The 20,793-nt window shown below is 36.4% G+C and overlaps 2 protein-coding genes across 2 annotated transcripts; one reads left to right on the plus strand and one right to left on the minus strand.

The window, feature by feature from the left end:
- The first annotated feature begins 1,438 nt into the window (after positions 1–1,438).
- Positions 1,439–3,640, plus strand: LOC107087944 (C-C motif chemokine 25-like). The gene is made up of 5 exons (XM_015379803.1): positions 1,439–1,509; positions 1,890–1,987; positions 3,111–3,228; positions 3,421–3,517; positions 3,610–3,640. Exons 2-5 carry the CDS (start codon positions 1,924–1,926, stop codon positions 3,616–3,618), a joined length of 288 nt encoding a protein of 95 aa, XP_015235289.1. The 5' UTR covers positions 1,439–1,509; positions 1,890–1,923; the 3' UTR covers positions 3,619–3,640.
- Positions 3,641–12,667: 9,027 nt separating this feature from the next.
- Positions 12,668–19,833, minus strand: LOC107087946 (serine/threonine-protein kinase NIM1-like). The gene is made up of 4 exons (XM_015379805.1): positions 19,721–19,833; positions 17,081–17,377; positions 16,391–16,659; positions 12,668–13,420 (listed from the first exon to the last, which is right to left on the minus strand). Exons 1-4 carry the CDS (start codon positions 19,740–19,742, stop codon positions 12,668–12,670), a joined length of 1,341 nt encoding a protein of 446 aa, XP_015235291.1. The 5' UTR covers positions 19,743–19,833.
- Positions 19,834–20,793: the final 960 nt, after the last annotated feature.

The raw sequence follows: 20,793 nt of genomic DNA on the forward strand, positions 1-20,793 counted from the left end.
TGGAGAACACCCTCTCAGATGGGGTGGAGGAAGCCTGCACACAGAGGTAGTTTTCAGCCAGTCCAGATAGCAAGGGCCGCGTATCTTGCTTGTTCCACCACCACAGTGTGGCGCTATCCCTGCAGGGGAATTGGAGGGCAATCTTTTACAGAGCTGGATTTCCTGATCTACCCTCTGGGCTAAAGAAAGACGGGGCTTTGATTCACAAAGTGACCGCAGCTCGTTGTCTTCCTCGTCGAATAGTTCTTCCAACTTGCGTAACTTGCGTAACTTACGTAAATTGCGTAACTTACGTAAAAAACGTGACGTAATACGTGCTCCCCAGAGCCGACGCTCTAGGCTGCGGGAATCGAAAAATGAATCGTTCAGCGAGCTGCCAAACGATGCCATGGAATCGGAAAATACGGAACCGGTTCTGAACAGGAACCGGTTTTCGATTCCCATCCCTAATAGGCAGTCTATGTTTATCCTCTTCTCACGCCTCTTGCAGGGTATTTCGGTTTTGTCCTCATCTCACCTTTCATAGGCAATCACTGTTGTCTTCCCCTGCTTTTTGCATACAGCCTTTCACAGGGATGATTTAGCTCCCTCCATGCCTCCACAGGTCTCTCCCGACCTTCGTGGTGAGATTACTAACTTTTGTCTTCCCCCATGTCCAACATTCTACTACTGTCTCCTTGTTAGCCCCAACCTCCACCTCAGCACCCTCTTTGTAGGGAACAATATTTCTGACCTACATCTTCCTGCTTACACAGATCAGCTGAATTCAACACTGATGTCTCCTGCCGGGGTCTGAGCACCAAAGACATCCATTTCTTCATGACCATAACATTTTATAATTGCTGCTTTTCTGCAAGAGAGTGTGCTCTATTATTTCGTTGCCATAAGTTATTGCAAGAAATATTTAAAGGAGGTTTATGTTCGCTTGTTGTCTCTTTTTTTTTTGCAAATATGAGATTGTCCCTTGTGTCTTTTTTGTCAGCTCAGAGTTTCCCTCAGTAATTATCCTGTAGGTGCCATTCTAGCTAACTTTTGTCTACAACTGAAAAAAGTGAGGTCTTTGGTTCTTGAAATATTTTTTGGAAACCTCCTGGATTAGTCGATAATGTTTTTGTGGTTTACACTTTTCTTCAATTTAAATAATATATTGATTCTAGAGTTTGGAATTACTAAGTCACAGCATTGTCTTTAAAGCACTGCCCAATTCCACAACACTGATATCCAATTCAAGACTACAGAAATTCCTATTGTTGTATAAGAGGTGTCAGGGTGGTGTTGATCTTTATCTTTGTGTAATAACACGCCTCATTGTCATAACATGACTCATTTTGTGGAAGCACACATGAGCAAATATCAGGCTGCAGATCTATGGATGGCATCTGTGAAGGAGGTGTGGTAAAGACTTAGGAAGGGGGAAGGCAGGCTATAAGAATACAGACTCCACGCAAACTGGATCAGAGCAAACGTTTTTCCTGTGAAGACATCGTGGGGGATCCTGAATGTGAGCATGTGAGTTTTTTTATTCTCAGATTCTCTTGGTTCTGCAAAGATTTTTTTTTATATAATAATGAGATAAATTATGTGCAATAGATAAATGATGAGAGGGATTTCTAGCTGTAAATTTTTATGATCTTGCTTGATTCCCGTAAGCAACATTCTGTGTTCTGGAGATAGAGCAGCTGGACACAGCTGGATACCAGACAAATTAGATATGCTCATCAGAGGTCAGAACATGTTTCATGCAGAGGCGGACAGCAGTGGGGAGCTTTTGAAAGTAGTTATTTGTTTTGATATTAAATAATCGAGGGAGGGAGTGAGAGACTTTGTTTGCATTTTTTTTAAATTTTGCTCTACTTTCTGATTTGTTAATGTTCTTTATGTTTGTCCAGCAAACAAGCAGAAACAGTGAGAACCGCAGCAACCATGAAACTCCACGTTCTTGTCATCCTTCTGTTTTTCACCTGCATGTACCTAAGTGTGGCACAAGGTGAGTGAGTGATATAGAGTTATTTAAGGCTAACTGCCTCCAAATTATGTAAACATTTTTTGGGGAATCAGCATAGAACATACATTTTACCAAAATGTAAACAGTAAATGTCTTGTTTTGTCATAAAGAGGCACAAAGAAATTGGAAATCTTGGTTTATTCAAATGTTGAATCTTAATGAGCTGATTTTGCAAATCACAAGAAGAAAAAAACACTTGCCTTTCTAAAATAGGTCATCAAATTTTTCAAAGGCTTTAACCGCTGCACACAAAGTATGTATCTGTCGGGACTCGTCAAGTATAGATCATTTGTTAGTGATGACAGATAGGTTAAATGCCGAAGGAAAAACTGTTTGGATTGAATGACTGATGTATTTGCTTTCCACAATAACTTTCTTATCGACAGATATGCAAGAAACCTCTTGTTTAATGTTTTCTTGCATTTCAGATAAAACATTAGGGCACTAAATTTATTTAAACTGGATGCAGACGTATTCAGGCATGCTATGCATGGCTTGTTGCTTTTTATCTGACATTGTCAAAACAGAGCAGTGAGCTTCACAGACATGAAAAATATATTTGTTTGATTAAGCAGTTATTTTAAAATGTAAAAAATCAAGTAATGCTGCTAAAATTGCTGCTAGGGTATAATTAGTGGTTCTATTTGTTGTAACACAGATTTCTCTTTTCCCTTTTTTCCTCCCTTGGTCAATTAATGGATTGAAAAGCTTTTCTGCACACACAGAACATGGGAAAATTATAAATATTGATGATTTTGTTTTCTAAATATTTATATAAACTAATCAGAATTAACACTTTTACAATACTTACTTATATTGTTTCTTAATCAAACACATTTTGTAAGTGCATGAGGGATCTGTGTGGAGGGACATTCTTGGATTATGTTGGCTCGGCGTCCCAATGTTTTAATTGGCTCTGCCCGTGGCAAAACAGGAAAGACGTTTATAGAGATTTTCAAAAGACTAATTTACCAACTGATGAAGAAAATTGGTAAAACCTTAAATACATTCAGAAATGCTTCTGAAGGTAACTGCTAAAGAGTGACCATATCTTAAACAAATGTCTTAACTTTTTGTATCTTTCTTGATTTCTCCTCTCTTTCAGGCTCTTATGATAACTGCTGCCTTGGCTATGTTACCGGGATTGGAAAACGGATGAAAAAGAACATTGAGAGCTACAGGATACAGGAAACAGATGGCGATTGCAACATCAGAGCAGTTGTGTGAGTATCAAAGTTATGTCCTGATCTTTATTGCCTCAGCAGCCTTTTGTGTAGTTGCATGGATGGAATTGGCAGCCTTTGGTTAAAAAAGCAATAAAATGTATAATGAGCATATGTATTAGTTCAGCTGTAGATCCAAGCAGTAAAATGCATGCAAGTAAAATTTGTGTAAAATGTTTTTAATATACGTAGGTTTTTGACAAAAAAGAAGCGCACTATCTGTGCCAATCCAAAGGACAGCTGGGTGAAGGACCAAACAGGCTTTCTGGATAGAAAAAACAGCAGAAGGGTAAGAAAAACAACATGTGTTGAAGTTAAATACTAAAAAAGCCTCACTGACGTTTTCAGCCATTCATCATTTTAAAACATGTGTCTTTGCAGGCTACTTAAAAGTGAGACGGAAGAGGATAGAGAAAAGGGGTCGTCTCACCTTCCTGTCAGGCTTCGTTCATCATCTTTACTCACATGGATTGTGTTTCAGTTGTTATTGTATCTCCTTTTACTGAGAGAGAATGTAAATCATGTAAGCAGTCTTTTATACCACAAACATACTGTATCCTGAAAACTATAGCAAGTATCAACATCTTTTATGAGCCATTGCTATGAGACTTTTCAGTTGTATAGCCTGCTAAGATTGAGCCACTCTTTGGCAGCTTTAAAATGTAAGTGTCTGTGACCAAAAAAAAAGAAACACCTTAGTAATAAGCTGATTTTTCTTTTTTATATATTCATGTATACAATAGACATACCTAATTTTGTATCTGCACTCTAAATGTACATTTATTTTTCCTACATCCAATAAAAATGACAAAATCCAAAAACTCTGGGTTGTTATAGTAGTTTTTGATTTAATTAGAAAATACACAATTAGAAAAACACACATCAAGTGGTTCAAATCAAGAAAGACCTAAGCTGATTCTGAGGCAATTGTTGATTCAAGTGAGAGAAAGTAAACTGAGCTTTCCTGGAATGAGCTCTTGTTTTGTGTTACTTGGCATAAGCACGATCCAATAAAACTGGGTCTATACACAAAGTCACTTTTCATGTTTTTTTTTTTTTTGTTTTTTTTTGTTTTTTATAACATTCTGAGACCGTTCAGTACAGTTAATTAAAGAATTACATCTATGCTTGCCATATTTGTTATTAAAACCTCAGGTTACTGCAGGAAGCAAAGCTCTCTGATTGAAAATCTTTCTAATATAGTTCATGGGGTGATAGCCATAGTAGTTACTAATAAAAAATAATAAGTGGTTCTTAATCATAATTGGAGCATCTGATGGTAAAACATTCAGCTGACATGTTAATTAATTATTATTCTATGTATTACTTATGATGTAACACAACCAAATTACTGCAGTGATTGAATGTATTATCATTTTTGATATATATTGATTTATTTGATGTGAGAACATTTCTTTAAACATCTGTAGTGTCTTTAAATTTTATATATATATATTTTGCCTTTTACACAACAAATATGTTAATGGCGTCTGTAGGAATAAACCATTATCGCCATTACCATATTCAAATTGTACAAAATGTTGTCATAAGGATTAATTATCTCCTTACAAGTGAAGAATCTTTATGAGAAATTAAAAGGAGTAATTGTTAGCCTTACAATGATAATTATTGAGATGATGTTGTGACCCTTTTTACAAGGAAAACCAAAGTTCACAGAATAATTATAAGAAAAAAACACAAAGACCTGATAGAACATAATCTGATATAATTTTTTTTAATAATCAGGTAAAAATCATAATGTATTTAACCTGGTTAAAATAAACACAAAAACAAGGAAGACACAGCAACAAACTGGCTGGTCCATTTCTTCGGTTCTAGAAACTAGTGCAATTGTAATGATGAAACTTTATGAAAAATGAATTAAATAATTATAATGTTATTAAAGATTATATCATTTGAAATTTTATTAAAAGTTGATTTATCTCAGGCGCCAAAAGATTTATTTGCTAATTTTGTCTTTTAATTCAAAATGGTTATTTAAGGAGAAAAGGGGGAGATCAGCATTTCAGAACTAGTTTTAAACAATAAGCTTCTTATATCCTGAAGAATAGAAACAGAAACAGAGCCTCACTGGTTATACAAGCTGTTTATTTTCTGTAAAAAAGAGCAGCTTGGTCGGCCACAGCTCTCAGCCTTGAGTGCCTAGTTTTACTGATCTCCTCTGGCCTGTTAACTTCGACTTGGAGCCAAACGATTGGTTCAAAGACGCATGAAGGACAAAAAAAAGGAATTTTCCCCTCCAACATTAAAAGGACTTACATAGTATTTATACAAACAAATATATTTATGGTAACTGAATGTGGGAGGATGATAGGTCAGGGTCACAGAACTCAGTATCTCTGGAGTTGCTTGGGAGAGAGTAAATAAGAAGACCTACTTAACCAGTTGGAAGAAAAAACTCTAATGAATGTGTAGCCGTGAAATGATGTGTAGACTGCACATAAGAAAAGAGGATTCTTTTTGTTTTGATTTGATTTTTTAACATATTCTTCGACTCAGAAAGACACTGGGACATCCAAAAGAAAGTTTATTAAATGGTCCAACAACTGCTTTAATTACTGTTTATATATCACCAGGAAATTCTATAATTTGACCGAAGGTAAAAATAAACGAGACATGTATATTAACAAATCATTAAAAATAGCAAGAGAAATGTGCATTTCAACTAATAAAAAAGTTTCACCCATGGGGGAAAGAATTTCAACGAACTGGTGTTTTTTTGGTCTTATTATTACAAAAGGCTTAAGAGAATGCGATATTTCGCAAGACGGGCAATTGCAGTTAAAAAGCTTTTTGCATGCTTGTGGAAAGTTGAACATGCTGTAAGCAGGGTGGAGAGGTGGATGTTGAACAGACTGATGGCGGGCATGAGAAGGCAGAGGATGACTGAGAATAGTGGAGACAGACAGAGACAGTCTAGATCGGAACCGGAAAGAACCTCATTCAGGCAAGAAGATAATCTGGAGAAGAATGACTGAGAGGCGAGTATTAACAGGCAGAGTAACAGCTGGGAGGAATGAGGGCGATTTGAAGAGACAGGTGCATCTGCTCCACTCTGAGTGGAACCAGGCAGAAAGGGATAAGCAGCCAGCTCAAACACCACCCAACAGAAGCAGGCTGCAATGACACATAAAGCAATCTATCGGTCCTCAGTAGTGAGATGTCTGTCTTCATCTACAAAGTATCTCAATGAGATTAAAGTCATAGGGACGTTATATTTAAATGTCAAATCATTCTGGCTTAAAAATGTGTATAAATGTACTCTTTATCAGACCATATTGTCGCAAAAGTTAGAAAAGTTCTATTTTTAAAAAAACACTGTCCTAAAATCTGTGTGTGTTTTTTTTTTTTTTGTTATCTTATGCAGGCCAATTAGTTATACGTCAGCTTGTACACCTAAATTTGGCCAATCATATATCAACGGTCATCTGTCAATCAAATTTTTTCGGTCATAGCATCTTGATTCATATGTCGCTGCTAAAATATGCAATGGTTGAAAAAAGAAATAAGAATCAATTTACTTTACCATTGAGTTACGTCCCAGTGTTCACGGGGATGGACGTCTATGTCTTGGGCAGGCGTAGAGCTAACAGAACAGGCAGCGTTGTGAGGGAGCTTCTCAAACGTACGGCTGTAAGCCTTCTAGTACACCAAACAAAGCTTCTGCCGCCCTGGCGTCCTCTTCCACAACAACTCGTCCACGCTTTCTTCCTCTGAATAAAAAATGTCGGAGACTCATCTATGACCTCAGACACAAAACTCTCCTTCTCTTGCATGTTTCCACTGTCCATAGCGTTCCTTATCAGTGTTTTTTTTTGTAAGTCACCAATTTAGTTCTACTTGGTCCCAATGTAATTTCCCATTGGGAACCTACTAGCACTAAGTTGCTAACTGGTTAGCAAGATGCTTCTGAGACACCAGCCACAACCAAACTCGCTTGCAAACTTTCCGCCACAACAATCCCGGCCTCTTGATAATCAACCAATCACATTCACTTAATATACTCGTGTAAAGTCAGGCACCACTTGGGAGAATTCAGAACTGCAACCGTTGGAACTGCCGCTTTGCTTCCCTGCGATTTTAAGATCCATACTTTGAACCAATCAAGTGCTTTGCATTTCTTAATTTTTAGGCAATCCTTGGCAGACATGTTTTGAATCATTTGTATATTTAGGGTCCGATACTCCTGCTGCTTTTTTTGTATATTTTCCACATTTTCATTGACAACCCTCGGATACATGGTGTAATTAATGGAGGACTCTATAATGTGAGCTTCTCAGGTGCTGCTGCAGTAAAGCACCCCTAAATCATAACACCTTCACCTTTTTATATCTGAATTAAGAGAACCCTGCCAAGATCAGCTGACTATAAAGCACAACAATTTGCACAATAAAATTTTTAGCGGTCATTTAGTACTAATATCATATGTTTTATATTTTAAAAGGTATTCTGCACTGGTGTGTTTTGAAGCATATCATGTTTTATTAATTTAAAAACCTACATTCCAATTTCAAGACTTGATCCTTTGCCACAGCTCAAATATTATTATGATTCATATTGACAATCTTTGTTAATTCGCCCTTTGTCTGGTAAAAATCAGACCTTCTTTCACTTGTTGAGTCAGATCTTTTGTAATATTCTGAGGGATTAGCTGTTCCCTTAAGGATGGAGACATTTCTCCTGCTGCTTGATCTAAGTAAACTGTATAAATTCCATCTAGCATAGCTTAAAAAAACTCAAGTGTCACAAAAACAGATTTCATGAGCTTTAAAATTTTGGATAGCTTCTTATTCCAATAGAAAATTATGTATTTTTAAAGAAAATGGACTTTTCTTTTGAGCTTTAAGACAAAAAAGTTTGCATTTGAATCAACTGCTATATTCACTGTTAGAAAACAACTTTTATATAGAGCTTGTTTTGTTTCATTGGGTTAAATCAGCCTTTCACAATTACAAACCTCACAATAGAACAAACATTTCAGATAAGCCTTTGGCTCATCAGGAGCTCTGAGACACAATGTTGGTTTCTTGAATTTTCTTTTATTTTTTTAATTTTTTAAATCTTTTTAATGCTGACCTTGGAGGAAACTGCAAAACCTTCAGTACACTTCATCCCTAAATAAGATTTCACTCATTTAGCACATCCTTACAAACATGTTGTGAAATGCCTTCAGACGTCATTCCTGTCTTGGTCTACGGGCAGATTTGCAAAGTCTAAACAGCAAAGTTGTTTCAGGTGTGGTGCATGAATTACCATTTAATTAAATAAAAAAAAAAGGCAAAAGTAAATGGACAGTGTGCGCCTTTGAAGCTTTGCCCACATTGCACATCAAAAGTGAATCCCACATCACAATTTCATTTCGGTGCAAAGTTTTTTAACTGACATCTCTTTTGTGTTAAAACACTTATCTGACATCAGCTTTTTAACCTTGGTCATTGTCATGGTATCCTGATTCTACAAAAATGCTGAACACTGTGTGTTTGTTTTGTCTACTTGAATCTATTCGGCTAATTCCTCACTAACATTTTTTTTTTACCTGCAGAAGATGCAACTACTTTGTATGTTTATTTTAGGTTAGTTTGTATTTACTAAGTTACGTTCATCTTAGTTAAATAAGTCTCCATTTATTTCAGATTAACTTTATCTGTGGTTAGTCTACCTTAAAAGTGTAATAGAATGATTATATAGGGTATTTGATGCTGGACCTTAAGGTCTCTGAATAGTGTGTGTAACATTGGTTGGGATGAAAATGGCATATTTACTGTTCTTTGTATAGAAAGGAGTTGTCGTTGGGGTTTGAACTTCTCTGTACGAACATTTCAACCACTAATCTATCGTTATTCATCTATGACGATGTAAACTCGGTTTTGCATTTTTTGACGCTTTTAAGTCTCGATGAGTTTAAGCCATTTTCTGTCCTCAGCCATCTGCATGTTTTTGTCAATTTATTATGGATTAACATACAATTCTTTACTTTTAATCACCTTGAGTATTTTTAGTTTAGTTTAGCAGAGCTTAATCTAACTTTCTTATTTTTGCCTGATTTATTTTAAATCACATTACTTAGTTTAGTGTAGTTTGGTTAGTTTTATTTAAAGGGATAGTTCGGTATTTTTGACATGAATCTGTATGGCATCCCCATCACCAGTGGCATGCAATCACACTGACTTACCCCTGGCAGCGTCCTGTGAGCAGAGTTATCGTCCAGTTTTGGTCAAGCCGAAAGTAGTCCGGCAGGTTTTTAGGAACAGCGAAATAAAACTTTTCTCTTCCCAAAACATTATGTGTTCAGCTGGGCGGAGGGAGACATGGCTGTTGTTGAGCTCGCTGTCTGAATGACGGCGCGCACTGATACGAACAGAGAGAAAATAGGACCAATTGATAACGACGTGTGACTTTTTCCACTACAATGTTTTTGGGATGCAAAAATATCACTCTTTTGAACACATAATGTTTTGGGAAGAGAAAAGTTTTATTTCGCTGTTCCTAAAAACCTGCCGGACTACTTTCGGCTTGACCAAAACTGGACGATAACTCTGCTCACAGGACGCTGCCAGGGGTAAGTCAGTGTGATTGCATGCCACTGGTGATGGGGATGCCATACAGATTCATGTCAAAAATACCGAACTATCCCTTTAAGTCCAAACACGTAACTCAAAATTAAGTGTTTATGTTTAATATGCACACAGGTATTATGTATATTTTGTATTTTTTCTTTAGAATAACCATATCTAGCCATGTAGTAAACCCCTTGCTATATAGGATCAAGAGATTTAGTGGCTAACACTTTTACTCACCCAAGATTCTGGTTTCTTCATTAAGTGTTTAAAGCTAAATCTGTAAATGGCGTGAAAGGCAGTGCAAACATAATGTGCAGCAAACAACAAAAAAGTTTAGAGGGTTTTAATTTACTTGGATCTGTCAGGGAGAACATACAGCAGATAAGATGTTAACTCTGACTATCATTTTATACTACCTCTTCTCCCAATAAAACATCGGGTTCATATGGGGCTACATATTTTTGTGATAAGGTAATGATGAAAAGACAAGCAAGCAAATGCAAGTCAAAACAGCTTTTGATAAAAAGGAGAAGGGTGAGACCATAAACGAAAGACCTTCCCAGAGTTTATTATAATTTAAAATAAGTTAGCAGAACTGACTTTGTGGCTCAGTACATCAGTGCAAAACATCAAAATCCAGGTAATGATACCAGCTCAATGAGAAGCAGCTTTGGTCTCAGACATTGCACGTGTTACTTTACTCACGTAGAGTTTGTCACTGTAGCTTATTAAAGAACTTGTCAAGTGAAAAGAAAAAGCATTTGTAAGAGGAATGCTTCCTAGTTGTCAGACTTGACAGCTTTGTGGTTTTATAATGTTTAGCTAAGTGTAGCATTTTTTTATTTTTCAAACTCCCTAATATTGAACAGATCATTTTAAATAATTTGGTTGTCAAGACATGAATGACCTAATCTTAGAGGATTTGGCAAGTTGAGCTATCTGTTTGTTTCCTACACAGTCTTCTTTCCTCATGGATTCTTATTCCAAGCAACTTGTCTTTATAGAGCAAAGTGAACGTTATTTCACAATCACATCGGCCCTGTTTTCCAAGCATATTAATCAGTCATGAGAAATGTAAGGCTGATCTTCTTCTGCCAAAAAGCAATTACTCCCAAAAACAAGCTTTCCCTCTCAGTTCACATTCTAGCTTGACTTGATAATCCTAAAAGCGAAAGGACAAACAGGGCAAAGAGTTTTGGAAATATGTCAAATATACAAGCGGAGGCATAAAGATGAGCTTTAGCTTTCAGCTTCTGATTTTCAGTTATAGATGAGTCGAGAGCATTAAAGATGTCTATTTTAATTTAGATTATATACAAACATATAAATATATATAGATACATACATACATAGACGGACAGACAGACAGACAGATAAACACGCACAGACAATCCAGCAATTTTTTTTTCCATTAAAGCTTATCTATATCTTTAAGTTGGCTTTTCACTGATATCACACCATATAAAAACATCCTGGCTAAGACTGGCTTAGCAGACACTACTGAAGATTTCTTTTTCTCAAGTGGAAACACATTGAGCAAGAACAGGTTTTCCTAAATAAACAGCTATTCAAAAACATCTTGGCACTTAAATGGACTTTGATACCATCTCAGTATTGGCTCCAACCATTGAGATGTTTACATAATTCATGTGTTAACAGGCAGAAAGCTGGAGGCATTGCGAAACCCTAAGTCACTATAACTGGCATTTTGACAGAACAGGTGCCTGCAGACTGTTAGGACTGGCAGTAAACTGTGAGCCGACAATCATAGAAAAGTGTCATGCTTGGGTTAGACCCCTGAAGGCCAATCTGAAAATGTGCAAGTGAAGTGAAGAAATGCTATGGGAGAACATTAGTTTTAGAGGTTTAGAGATTGAATCTGACAGAAACAAAATAAAGATTTTACAGATGCTTTGCATGTTTAAATGCAGAGTTTTTTTTTACCGTAAGTACATGAAGTAAATTCAAAATCTGTTTCTGAAACACGTGCAAAAACATGAGGCTTTATTTCTCCTTCAGGCCTCTAAGCAAAAACCGAATCATTCGACACTAATGCAAACAGCTTGCAAAAGATAAAGAAACTGTTGTGACGAATAGATCTTACTTTTCTCATTATTATAATCATGTGGACCCAAATGGCACTGAATTTAATGCAGTTTTCTAAAAGCTTTCATCCCCATATTGGCTTAGATCAAAAAAGCAAACAGAAGAGTGTTTATCAGACACTCGTATTGTATGTGTCCCAGATGTGTCCGACAGTATGTGAAAGGCTCTGCATTTACAGCCATTTAGATTAAACATGCACATTTTCTAAGCTTTAGAATCAGCTCTTGTAGAGTGCTCTTTTGAATTTCAACTAAAATGGATATGCAATCTTAGCTTATATATACATACCCCCAGTCCTTATTTCATTAGGAAAAAATTATTTGCATCACCCTCATCAGGATTACCAGTAGCCAGGCATTACTGCGGGGGGTTATACTCTGACTAAGAGGGATTGCAAGGTGCTGATAGGCATTTAGAGATAAGGGTCTGCGTCAGAAAGCCTGCTGTAATCAGAACAGAGAGCTACAGCTTATTGCTTAGATGACCTCATCCTCCATGGTCCATTTTGATTTGCGTCTGATACGACACTGAAGCAAAATCTGAACGGAGTGAGGCAGCAGAAATATTGTGTTCGATTTTTTGACTCAATACTGTGTTTCCTATCAAAAGTGTTATAATACCAGCCTCTCCAGGTGGCTATTTGAAATCTTTTATACAATTCTCAGTAAACAAACTTTGATTTGCAATTATTCACCTCAGTGTGGACAAGGCCAGAATGAGAGTCAATTAGTCGGTCCACTGATATGAGTTTATTAAAATATCACACAGACAGCAGAGGGAACATGTTTGCCAAAAGATGTTTCTGACCACTTGTTAGGACTACCATACTCATCAGGATGATGCGCTGAATATCCAACAGCCTCCACTAGTCTCCTCTTCTGAGCCCGATGGAGGAGGATCCTGTAGGTCCCTGTCAGCGGGCTCCTACAGTCTAAACATGGGTTGTTCTCCAGATGAATCTTTGAAACACCTAAAGCGGACAGGAAATTCTTCACCTCTTGCTCCTCTATACTCAGAGTCTGATTGGCTTGGGTAAAGTGGGCAGGAGACATTGGTAATAACTCATATGGGCGAGGATACTCTATCCCCTTGAGCCATGTGCTGTTTGTAATCTGGGTGATGGAGGAGCGGTCAGCAGGCACAATCCGCAGCATACCCTTAATGACGAGCTGACAGGGATCGGGCACAAACGAAGGGATGCTGTAAGACCCCTGCAGGATGCATCGCTTCAGCCTCCCAAGGTTTTCTCCGTAAAAAGGTAAAGTCGCCGTCACCATGAAGTACAAGAGAATACCTAAAGCCCAAATGTCAGAATAGCGTCCGATGTAACCTTTTTGCCTGAAAAGTTCAGGTGCAGCATAAGGTGGAGAGCCACAGAAACTGGTGAGAAGCTCATTAGGGCCACATCCTGTGCTGAAACCAAAATCCCCAACCCTGATGCAATAACTGGTGGTGTAGAAGATGTTCTCAGCTTTAAGGTCTCTGTGCACAATGCTGTTGTCATGCTAAGAGGAAGAAAAAAAAACATTTTTCAGTACAAAGAAGTAAATCTCACTCATCTCGTTTAATAAAAGACAGAATGCTTCAAACCAGATGGGTATGTGTGAGCCTAGAAAGCAAACATTTAACAACAACATATCTCACAACAGACTGTTTCAATCAGTTTGACTGTATTATCTGGTTGAATTGTCTCTGTAAAGTGCCTTGAGATGACATATGTTGTGAATTGGTGAAATATGATTAAATTGAATTAAAGTGAATTGAATAGTACTGTAAAATAATTTAAAGTTTTTCACTTTGCTACGCTACTTTGAGAAAACAACTAAAACAGTTCAACTACAATTGCATTAATGGGCACGGTATCCAACTTTTTAAACAGAAGCACACGATAAAGAAAAGTGGCTTAAAATTGGAATTGTAGGATGGAAAGTTGTGGCTTTCTAACAAACGTATCGTCAACTGTAAAAGCCTGCAGCGAAATATTTTTATCTACACTTCAATTCCATATCTCCCACATCACACAATAATCTTCTTTGGTGACAGCATTCTACAGTGTTTGAAATAAAAACTGAAAAACACCGAAAAATAAAACCGCTTTTCAGTGTCTAACCCAATTAAAATGTGAAACGTTTTATCTTACACTCAACGACAACACCGGCATTTATGATTCAGAGCATGATCTAAGCTAATTTTTACATTTTTATTTTGGTAAAATGAGAGGTTTTTGTCCCTTTCAGCAGCCTCTGATAAATGTGCTAACAAATTAATTTTTTATTTATTTTATTTTATTTTTTAATATTTTTTTTCTTGGCTGTTTTGGGTCAGTTTGCCTAAAGTCACTTATAATTGTCCATATTTACCTTGTTAAAATCCATTGAATGTGCTCTTGGTTCATAAAATTAGGATGCAGGTTTTGTTTTGCTTTTTTGCTTGTTTTTTTTAATTACACAGTTTAGACTCTTCTGAGACATGTAGTGGCAAATTTCTAGAATTGAACTAAATCTAGACTTCCTTACACATTCCTCTTACAATTGATGTTTATTTACTGTATTTAGGGTCTACTAGAGAAGCAAGCTGCTGTTTTGTACCAATTAGTACTAAACTTGTTCCTAACAGAGGAATGTTTTCAAGTATGAAGCCAATGAATTGAGTCTGCCAGCAGGTCACTTAGAGCTTTTTTTTTTTTCTTGCTTTGTTCATAGTCTGTCTTATATAATCAGAACTAAACTCTCCAAACAGGGTCAGAACCAAACACACACGAGTCAACGTTGACAATGTTTTGTAAAATTGACCATTCAACTGTCTAATAACAAACTTAAATCTGTTTAGTGATGTTGATTATCCTGCTTAATTTTTAGATTAAAACTTATTTGAAATTATAGTGTATCTCATAGTTTTGTAAAATCTTATCTCATTCTTATCAGTGTAAAATATATTAAAAATCAAGAGTATCCATTGCATACTTTACTGAAAGGAATAATAATAGAATGAAAAAAAAAAATCTTTTTTTTTTTTTTTTATAACAATTTTAACACTACTGCATGTATTTATTGCCAATAAATACCTCAATTTGCTTTATAACATTAGCAATCATCCTTAAATATTTAACTACTTAGGTAAAAAAATAAGAAACATATAAATGGTGAAATTTATTGTTTTTCAGCGTCTTTTTTATAATACATAATTCAGAGATCTGTCTTAATTTGTATTGAGGCCTGGCAGGTTCTAATCCCAGAAACCTTAGATAACCTAATAAGCCGTCCCTTAATCCTGACATGGCTCTTGCTGTGTCACCTCTCAGTCAACCAAACGGTGTCCTAAATAGTTTTGTACACCAGATTTTTGCCTCCCATTTCTAAGGCCAGTGGATAAGGAAAACTCTGCAATGACGGACAAAACCTCAAGGGAAGCTGTTTTTATTTGACATCAGTCTTGGATGTTTAGCGGTTCCTCTTTTCAGAATTTAAAGTGTTATTTACTTGGATTACAGGCGATTACTGGTATGATAACAATAAATACAGTTGTTGAATACAGTGGATTTTGTCCCAGACAGTGGTGCATATTGGTAAGCAATAAACATCCCTGAACTCATAGTAGAAATTACGGTATTAAAAGTAAAGTAAATAAAAGCACTTAATTTTGCTACTGAATCACAAACTAAGAGATATATTTATTTCAAACATATTAAATTTTATTTCTTATGGGGAAAGTTCCAACCAGTAGACAGTAGAAGCTAAGGGGTCCAGTCATGCCGTAACATGTACTAACTCTGAGGATCAGGTATCGTTGCAAATAAGAACAACTAAATTTGCCCATGTTGTTAAACTCTGGTTGCAGCAACATTATGATAAATGTTGTCTGCTGCTGGTAGAATACAAATGTTTAAGTGGGCCAAACATCATTCACAAAGCAAAAAATTATTTTTGCATGTCACTTCTATGCCAGAAAATGTGGTGTTTGTTTCATCTTGCTATATTTTCCTGTAGGCAATCATGTCACTTTGACTTCGACATGGAGTTCCAGGCTAAATAAATCAAAACTGCTCCAATTAAATCCAGGTCTCTCAGAGCAAGTTTAAACGATTCTTCAAAATTCCTTAATCCTTTTTTATGGTTTTGCTGAAGAATATTTATGGAGTGTTTAAGCAAAACTATTGGATTACATTTGACTAAAGTATTAATCTTGGCAGACTGCTTGTAATAATATAGTATGACTGCAGCTCGCAAATTTCTTTGGCATTTTAAGCTACTCCTGCCCCCATATATTTCTTTCTTGTGATTAAAACAATAACTGTATTCTGTTACCTGAGGGAAAATGATAAAAAAAAATACTACAAATATTAAGTCTTTAGAATAATTCAAACTATTTTCACATAATTCAGTTAATGAATAAGAGAGAGCCCCAGCAACCCTTGGCCCATTTGGCACAGTGTCCTGTTGGGTAGTAAATTATTAATAGTGACAGTAAAGGCTCACCATGTGTTTAACAGCAGAGATTATCTGAGCAAAAACCAGCTTTGCTTCCAGGTCGTTAAGCTTCCCCCTGGTGGTGATTCTGGAGAAAAGATCCCCACCACTGCCATACTCCATAACCAGATACAGCCTTCTGGTGGTCTCGATCACCTCGTAAAGGCGGACTATATTGGGGTGGCTCAGTTTCTCCATGCAGCTGATCTCAGAGGAGGCTAAAGGTTGGCTCCTCTTATCCTGACGCAACTTGTCAACAATTTTTACGGCAACTCTTTCTGCAACAAGAGATGGAAAGACGAGACTTTCAGTGATAAATTCAACAATATGATGTAGTGAAATGTTCCAATGAGAACAAAGAGAGTTTATAATAAATATAAGCGAATTTTAGCTTCATCCATATGAAAACAGTAAATCCTCCGACGGTCATTTCTGATATGACAAAACAGGAGATATGACAAAAGCAGTTTTCATTTAAATGCATTTAATCCAAAAATAAGAAACACTGATAAAAACAATATTATGGACTTCATGTTTTCATCAAATTGCCAAAGAATAACTTTGAAAATGCTGAGGTATTGGTTTCCCAATAGTATAAAAGAAAAAAAAAGATTCAATGTGAACAAGGAAAAACTCTCTTTAAGGAATACTTACTGAAAAAAAAATGATTAAGTCAGCTAAATACATTTTTTATTTTACCTTTAGTTAATGCGTGGATGCCTAGCTTCACTGTAGAAAAGTTTCCTTGGCCAACCTCTCCGCGTAGCTCGTAAAATCCAATCCGTCGACCGAGCATCAGGTCGCTTACTATCCTCTCATTGTGGGCCATGTCGTAGATGACCCTTTCGATAGGAGTCTGCCTGACCCTTTCCGCCTCAGTGACCTGTGGAATGGCCCTGGTGGCAGCAGAGGGCAGAGGAAATGCTGACCTTTCCTCCTTCGTTGAGTCATCTTTTTTGCTTGTTTTTGGCTTTGGCCATAACCGTGTTTTGATTACTTGAAAAACAAACGAAAAGGAGTGGGGGATGAGAAGAAAGCACAGAGACTTAAATTACTGTTATTGCCATTTTCTATAAACCTAAAAGTTTACTAAGTCTAAAAGTGTGATTCCTTGCAAGAATAACCTTTTGCTTCAATAGCAGGTGCAAGACTATTGTTATGAACAAACCAGCTGAAAATTTTGACAGATTTTTGTTGCGAAAGCTAGCTAATACTAAGATAGATTAAAACAAGGCATTTTGATCATAAAATTTTACCTTTACTGCAGATTCCTCACCGGTTTTAAGTCAAATAAAGTCAGATAAAATAAGTTTGCCTGGCACTACCAAGAGTTTTCCCGGATTTTCTATTAATCTTAACATCAAATTTGACCCGCTTCCCTGCATCTACAGGAACAAGGCATCTCCACAGCATGATGCCTCCATCACCGTATTTCAGAGTAGGGACTCTGTGTTCATGGTGAGGTGCAGTGCTAGTTTTCCGCCACATGTAGCAATCTGCACATAGGAGAATATGCTTAACTTAGCGCTTCATCTGGTCAGAGCACTTTTCTTTGCGTCCTCTATCAGTTTAGATGGATTGCCATGTCTGAGTAGGTTTTTAGTAGGCCTAGATTCTTTCTTTCCTGAATGATTTTGGTATTTCACTGCCTTCTACAGTATTACCTTATTTAAATACATAAGAAATCAGAAGGCCCCTGCAGCCCATGGTGGCTCCTGAGGAAGGGAGTGCAGTCTTTTCATGCAGGTGTGCTGGAGCAGAGATGCATCTAAAACACCTGGGACAGTGGACTGGTTTTAATAATGCTTGAGGTAGAGTTTTATGACCTAACTTCTTTTAAAATTTCAAAGGTATCATTTCATCACTTGATTGCTTTATTCAATTTTCTCAACCTTTGAGGTAGAATAATAAAGAGCTACTTTGTGTTAACCTGCAGGATATAAAAAAAATCATTAAGGTTATAGCTGCAGTGTGACACGGGGGAAAATGTGGTAAAATATTCACAAATAAATTGGAAAACGATTAGTTTTAAAGCAGCACTTGCTTTTATTAGAGACCAATATTTGCTGTTTTGCTATAAGACTGTTTGACTCTGCTGGTAAAGCTGTACGGAGACAACCAGTAAAGCTGTTCCATAGCTGGAACATTGGTAATGGGATTAACCTCTGTGTCATCTTACTTTGTCCTGTGTGACATAAAACGTCTGCTGTCTTTTATAACACCCTCAATAAAGACTTTACTAGAGTTTCATTTCTGGATAGAATTTATACACTACATGTACAGCTTAAAGGGTAGTAAATTCAAGCACTTTAATCTGATATAATTCATTACAATGATCTTTGTTTTTCTGTCCAAAGAACTGAATCATAATAATGAACCCGTACTGACAGAGAGCTGATTTCTTAAAATCTTTGGCCAAAGCTTTGGTTTTCGTTTCCACATTTAAGACAAAGTTGCACAACGTTCCTTTTTTATGGGAAACGAGATTCAACAGCTTTTGTGTTATGTAAGGAGCTGGTAGAACAGGGTCAGGAGTTTTGTTCACTGTCAGCACATCTATCGTTCACATGCAGCAAAGATAAAGAACACAGCTGTTGAACCTAAAAAAAGACTCATTCACTAAATATTTAATGTGAGCTTCCTGCTACTGTTTCCATATTGCTTTTGCTCCTGGTCACTTCTGGCTAAACTAAGTTGATGCCTGGAAAACTTCCCAGTATAGTGGGATTAATGCCTCTCTTAAACTGTACTTATAGGTTACTTTTAGAAGTTGGAAGTTATTTTTAGAAATCTTTGTAGCACAATCGGTTTTTAAAAACCTTCCAAATTTGGGCCGGTGTCAGCGCATAGAATTTCTCTGAACAAAAGTCAAGCCCTTTTCAGTGTAACGTTACCAAAACAACAATATTAGTTGCTCTTTTTTGTTTAGATGTATTTCTCATTTTTTACATGTTGACAATTTAAGACACAATAAAATGACATTGCTTACTTAATCTAGATATATAAATAAAAAAACTTGAATTTCAAAGATTTTTTTCTGTATAAAACTACACAAGAACAGTGCAGTATAAATTCCACTGTATGAAAAGAATGAGGCTGCTATAAATGCTAAACAATGTTTATAATCAACCACATATGTATTTATAAATGTAAAATAATATTTAAATGAAGTTAACCTAACGCAAAATGGCATGAAGTGTTTGTTTTATTTAAATGACACATAAAATAACGGGATGATTTAAACATCTTATTTCATGATCTGTCACCTGTTAGTTAATCAATACATATGAAATGAAATATATAGATTAATAAAAATCAAAAAACAACTGAAAATCTCACCTGGGAGTTGTGGGTCCTTCATGTCTTTCCGAGAGGCTTTACCACCTGACTGAGACCAAACATGTGAATAGAGCTTCCAGAGACTAATTCACTCCCCTCAATCCTATTAATACGATGTACCAGTGGACGGCTCATTATCTCCTCTGGCACAAACTGACCTCATAAAAGTGCTGAAAACATACTTCTAGAGTTTAGAGCACCCACATGCCCACGTGCATGCAGATTATTGTGTTTCCGTTAATAGCGTGATGTTTGAAATTAGAATGTAAATTAACACATTGTGCAATTAAGACTGCCAGATTAAACTTGATTCAGTGCTAATGAATAAATAAAAACTTGGATATGCTCAAAACATATTAGATTGCTACATACATATTTCCCCTATGAGAAAATCAAATATTATAAATTAAAAAACTTTATTTCATTAAAATTAAGATCTTGCACAATAGTTGGCCTTCTATAAAAACAAATGATTTGCATCTTACAATACAAGTCAAAGGTTTTTGTACAGACATTATTATTGACTTTTTTGCCATAATTTTCAAGGCTAGGAACTTCTTCAAGAAAAAAACATTTCAGGTAACTACCTCATGAAGCTCGTTGACAGAATGCAAAGAATGTGGAAAGTAGGGTTGGGAAATTTTATCGATTTTGCGTTGTAAATCGATATATTGTTTTCAAGAAAGCTTCGATTTTTAAGCTGCACGTATCGAAACATAAGTGCCCTTCACATCCTCTGTGTTTACCCCCGTTCGATTTGCAGGAAGAGCGATTTGGTTAGCTGGCCGCTAGTGTTACTGAAGAGCTACTGTCTCATGTGGATACTTTTTTTTTTACATGTATACGACATCTAACTTTACAGTCTGAGCAAGAAAATGGCAGAAAATATAAATCCAGCACCTTCAAATTTAAAAGCCGATGTTTGGGGGAGTTTTGGTCTTAAAAGACATAAGAGAGGCGAGAACCTAGACAACAGCTTTGCAGGGTGCAAGCTGTGTGACACAAATATAAAATATTCGGGAAACACCACCAACCCACCTAAAACGCCATCACCCAGGCATGGTCATATTAAC

This window comes from Cyprinodon variegatus, unplaced genomic scaffold (assembly GCF_000732505.1).
Source record: "Cyprinodon variegatus isolate N-32 unplaced genomic scaffold, C_variegatus-1.0 Scaffold200, whole genome shotgun sequence".
Taxonomy (NCBI): Eukaryota; Metazoa; Chordata; class Actinopteri; order Cyprinodontiformes; family Cyprinodontidae; genus Cyprinodon; species Cyprinodon variegatus.

Bases quoted from the DNA above. Each gene is read 5' to 3' on its own strand.
- LOC107087944 (XM_015379803.1), top strand. From the start codon at position 1,924: ATGAAACTCCACGTTCTTGTCATCCTTCTGTTTTTCACCTGCATGTAC. The intron at 1,988-3,110 runs GTGAGTGAGTGA...CCTCTCTTTCAG, and splicing joins GTACCTAAGTGTGGCACAAG to GCTCTTATGATAACTGCTGC. The intron at 3,229-3,420 runs GTGAGTATCAAA...TAATATACGTAG, and splicing joins TGCAACATCAGAGCAGTTGT to GTTTTTGACAAAAAAGAAGC.
- LOC107087946 (XM_015379805.1), bottom strand. From the start codon at position 19,742: ATGAAGGACCCACAACTCCCAG. The intron at 16,660-17,080 runs GTAAAATAAAAA...CTCTTGTTGCAG, and splicing joins CATCCACGCATTAACTAAAG to AAAGAGTTGCCGTAAAAATT. The intron at 13,421-16,390 runs GTGAGCCTTTAC...TCTTCCTCTTAG, and splicing joins TCTCTGCTGTTAAACACATG to CATGACAACAGCATTGTGCA.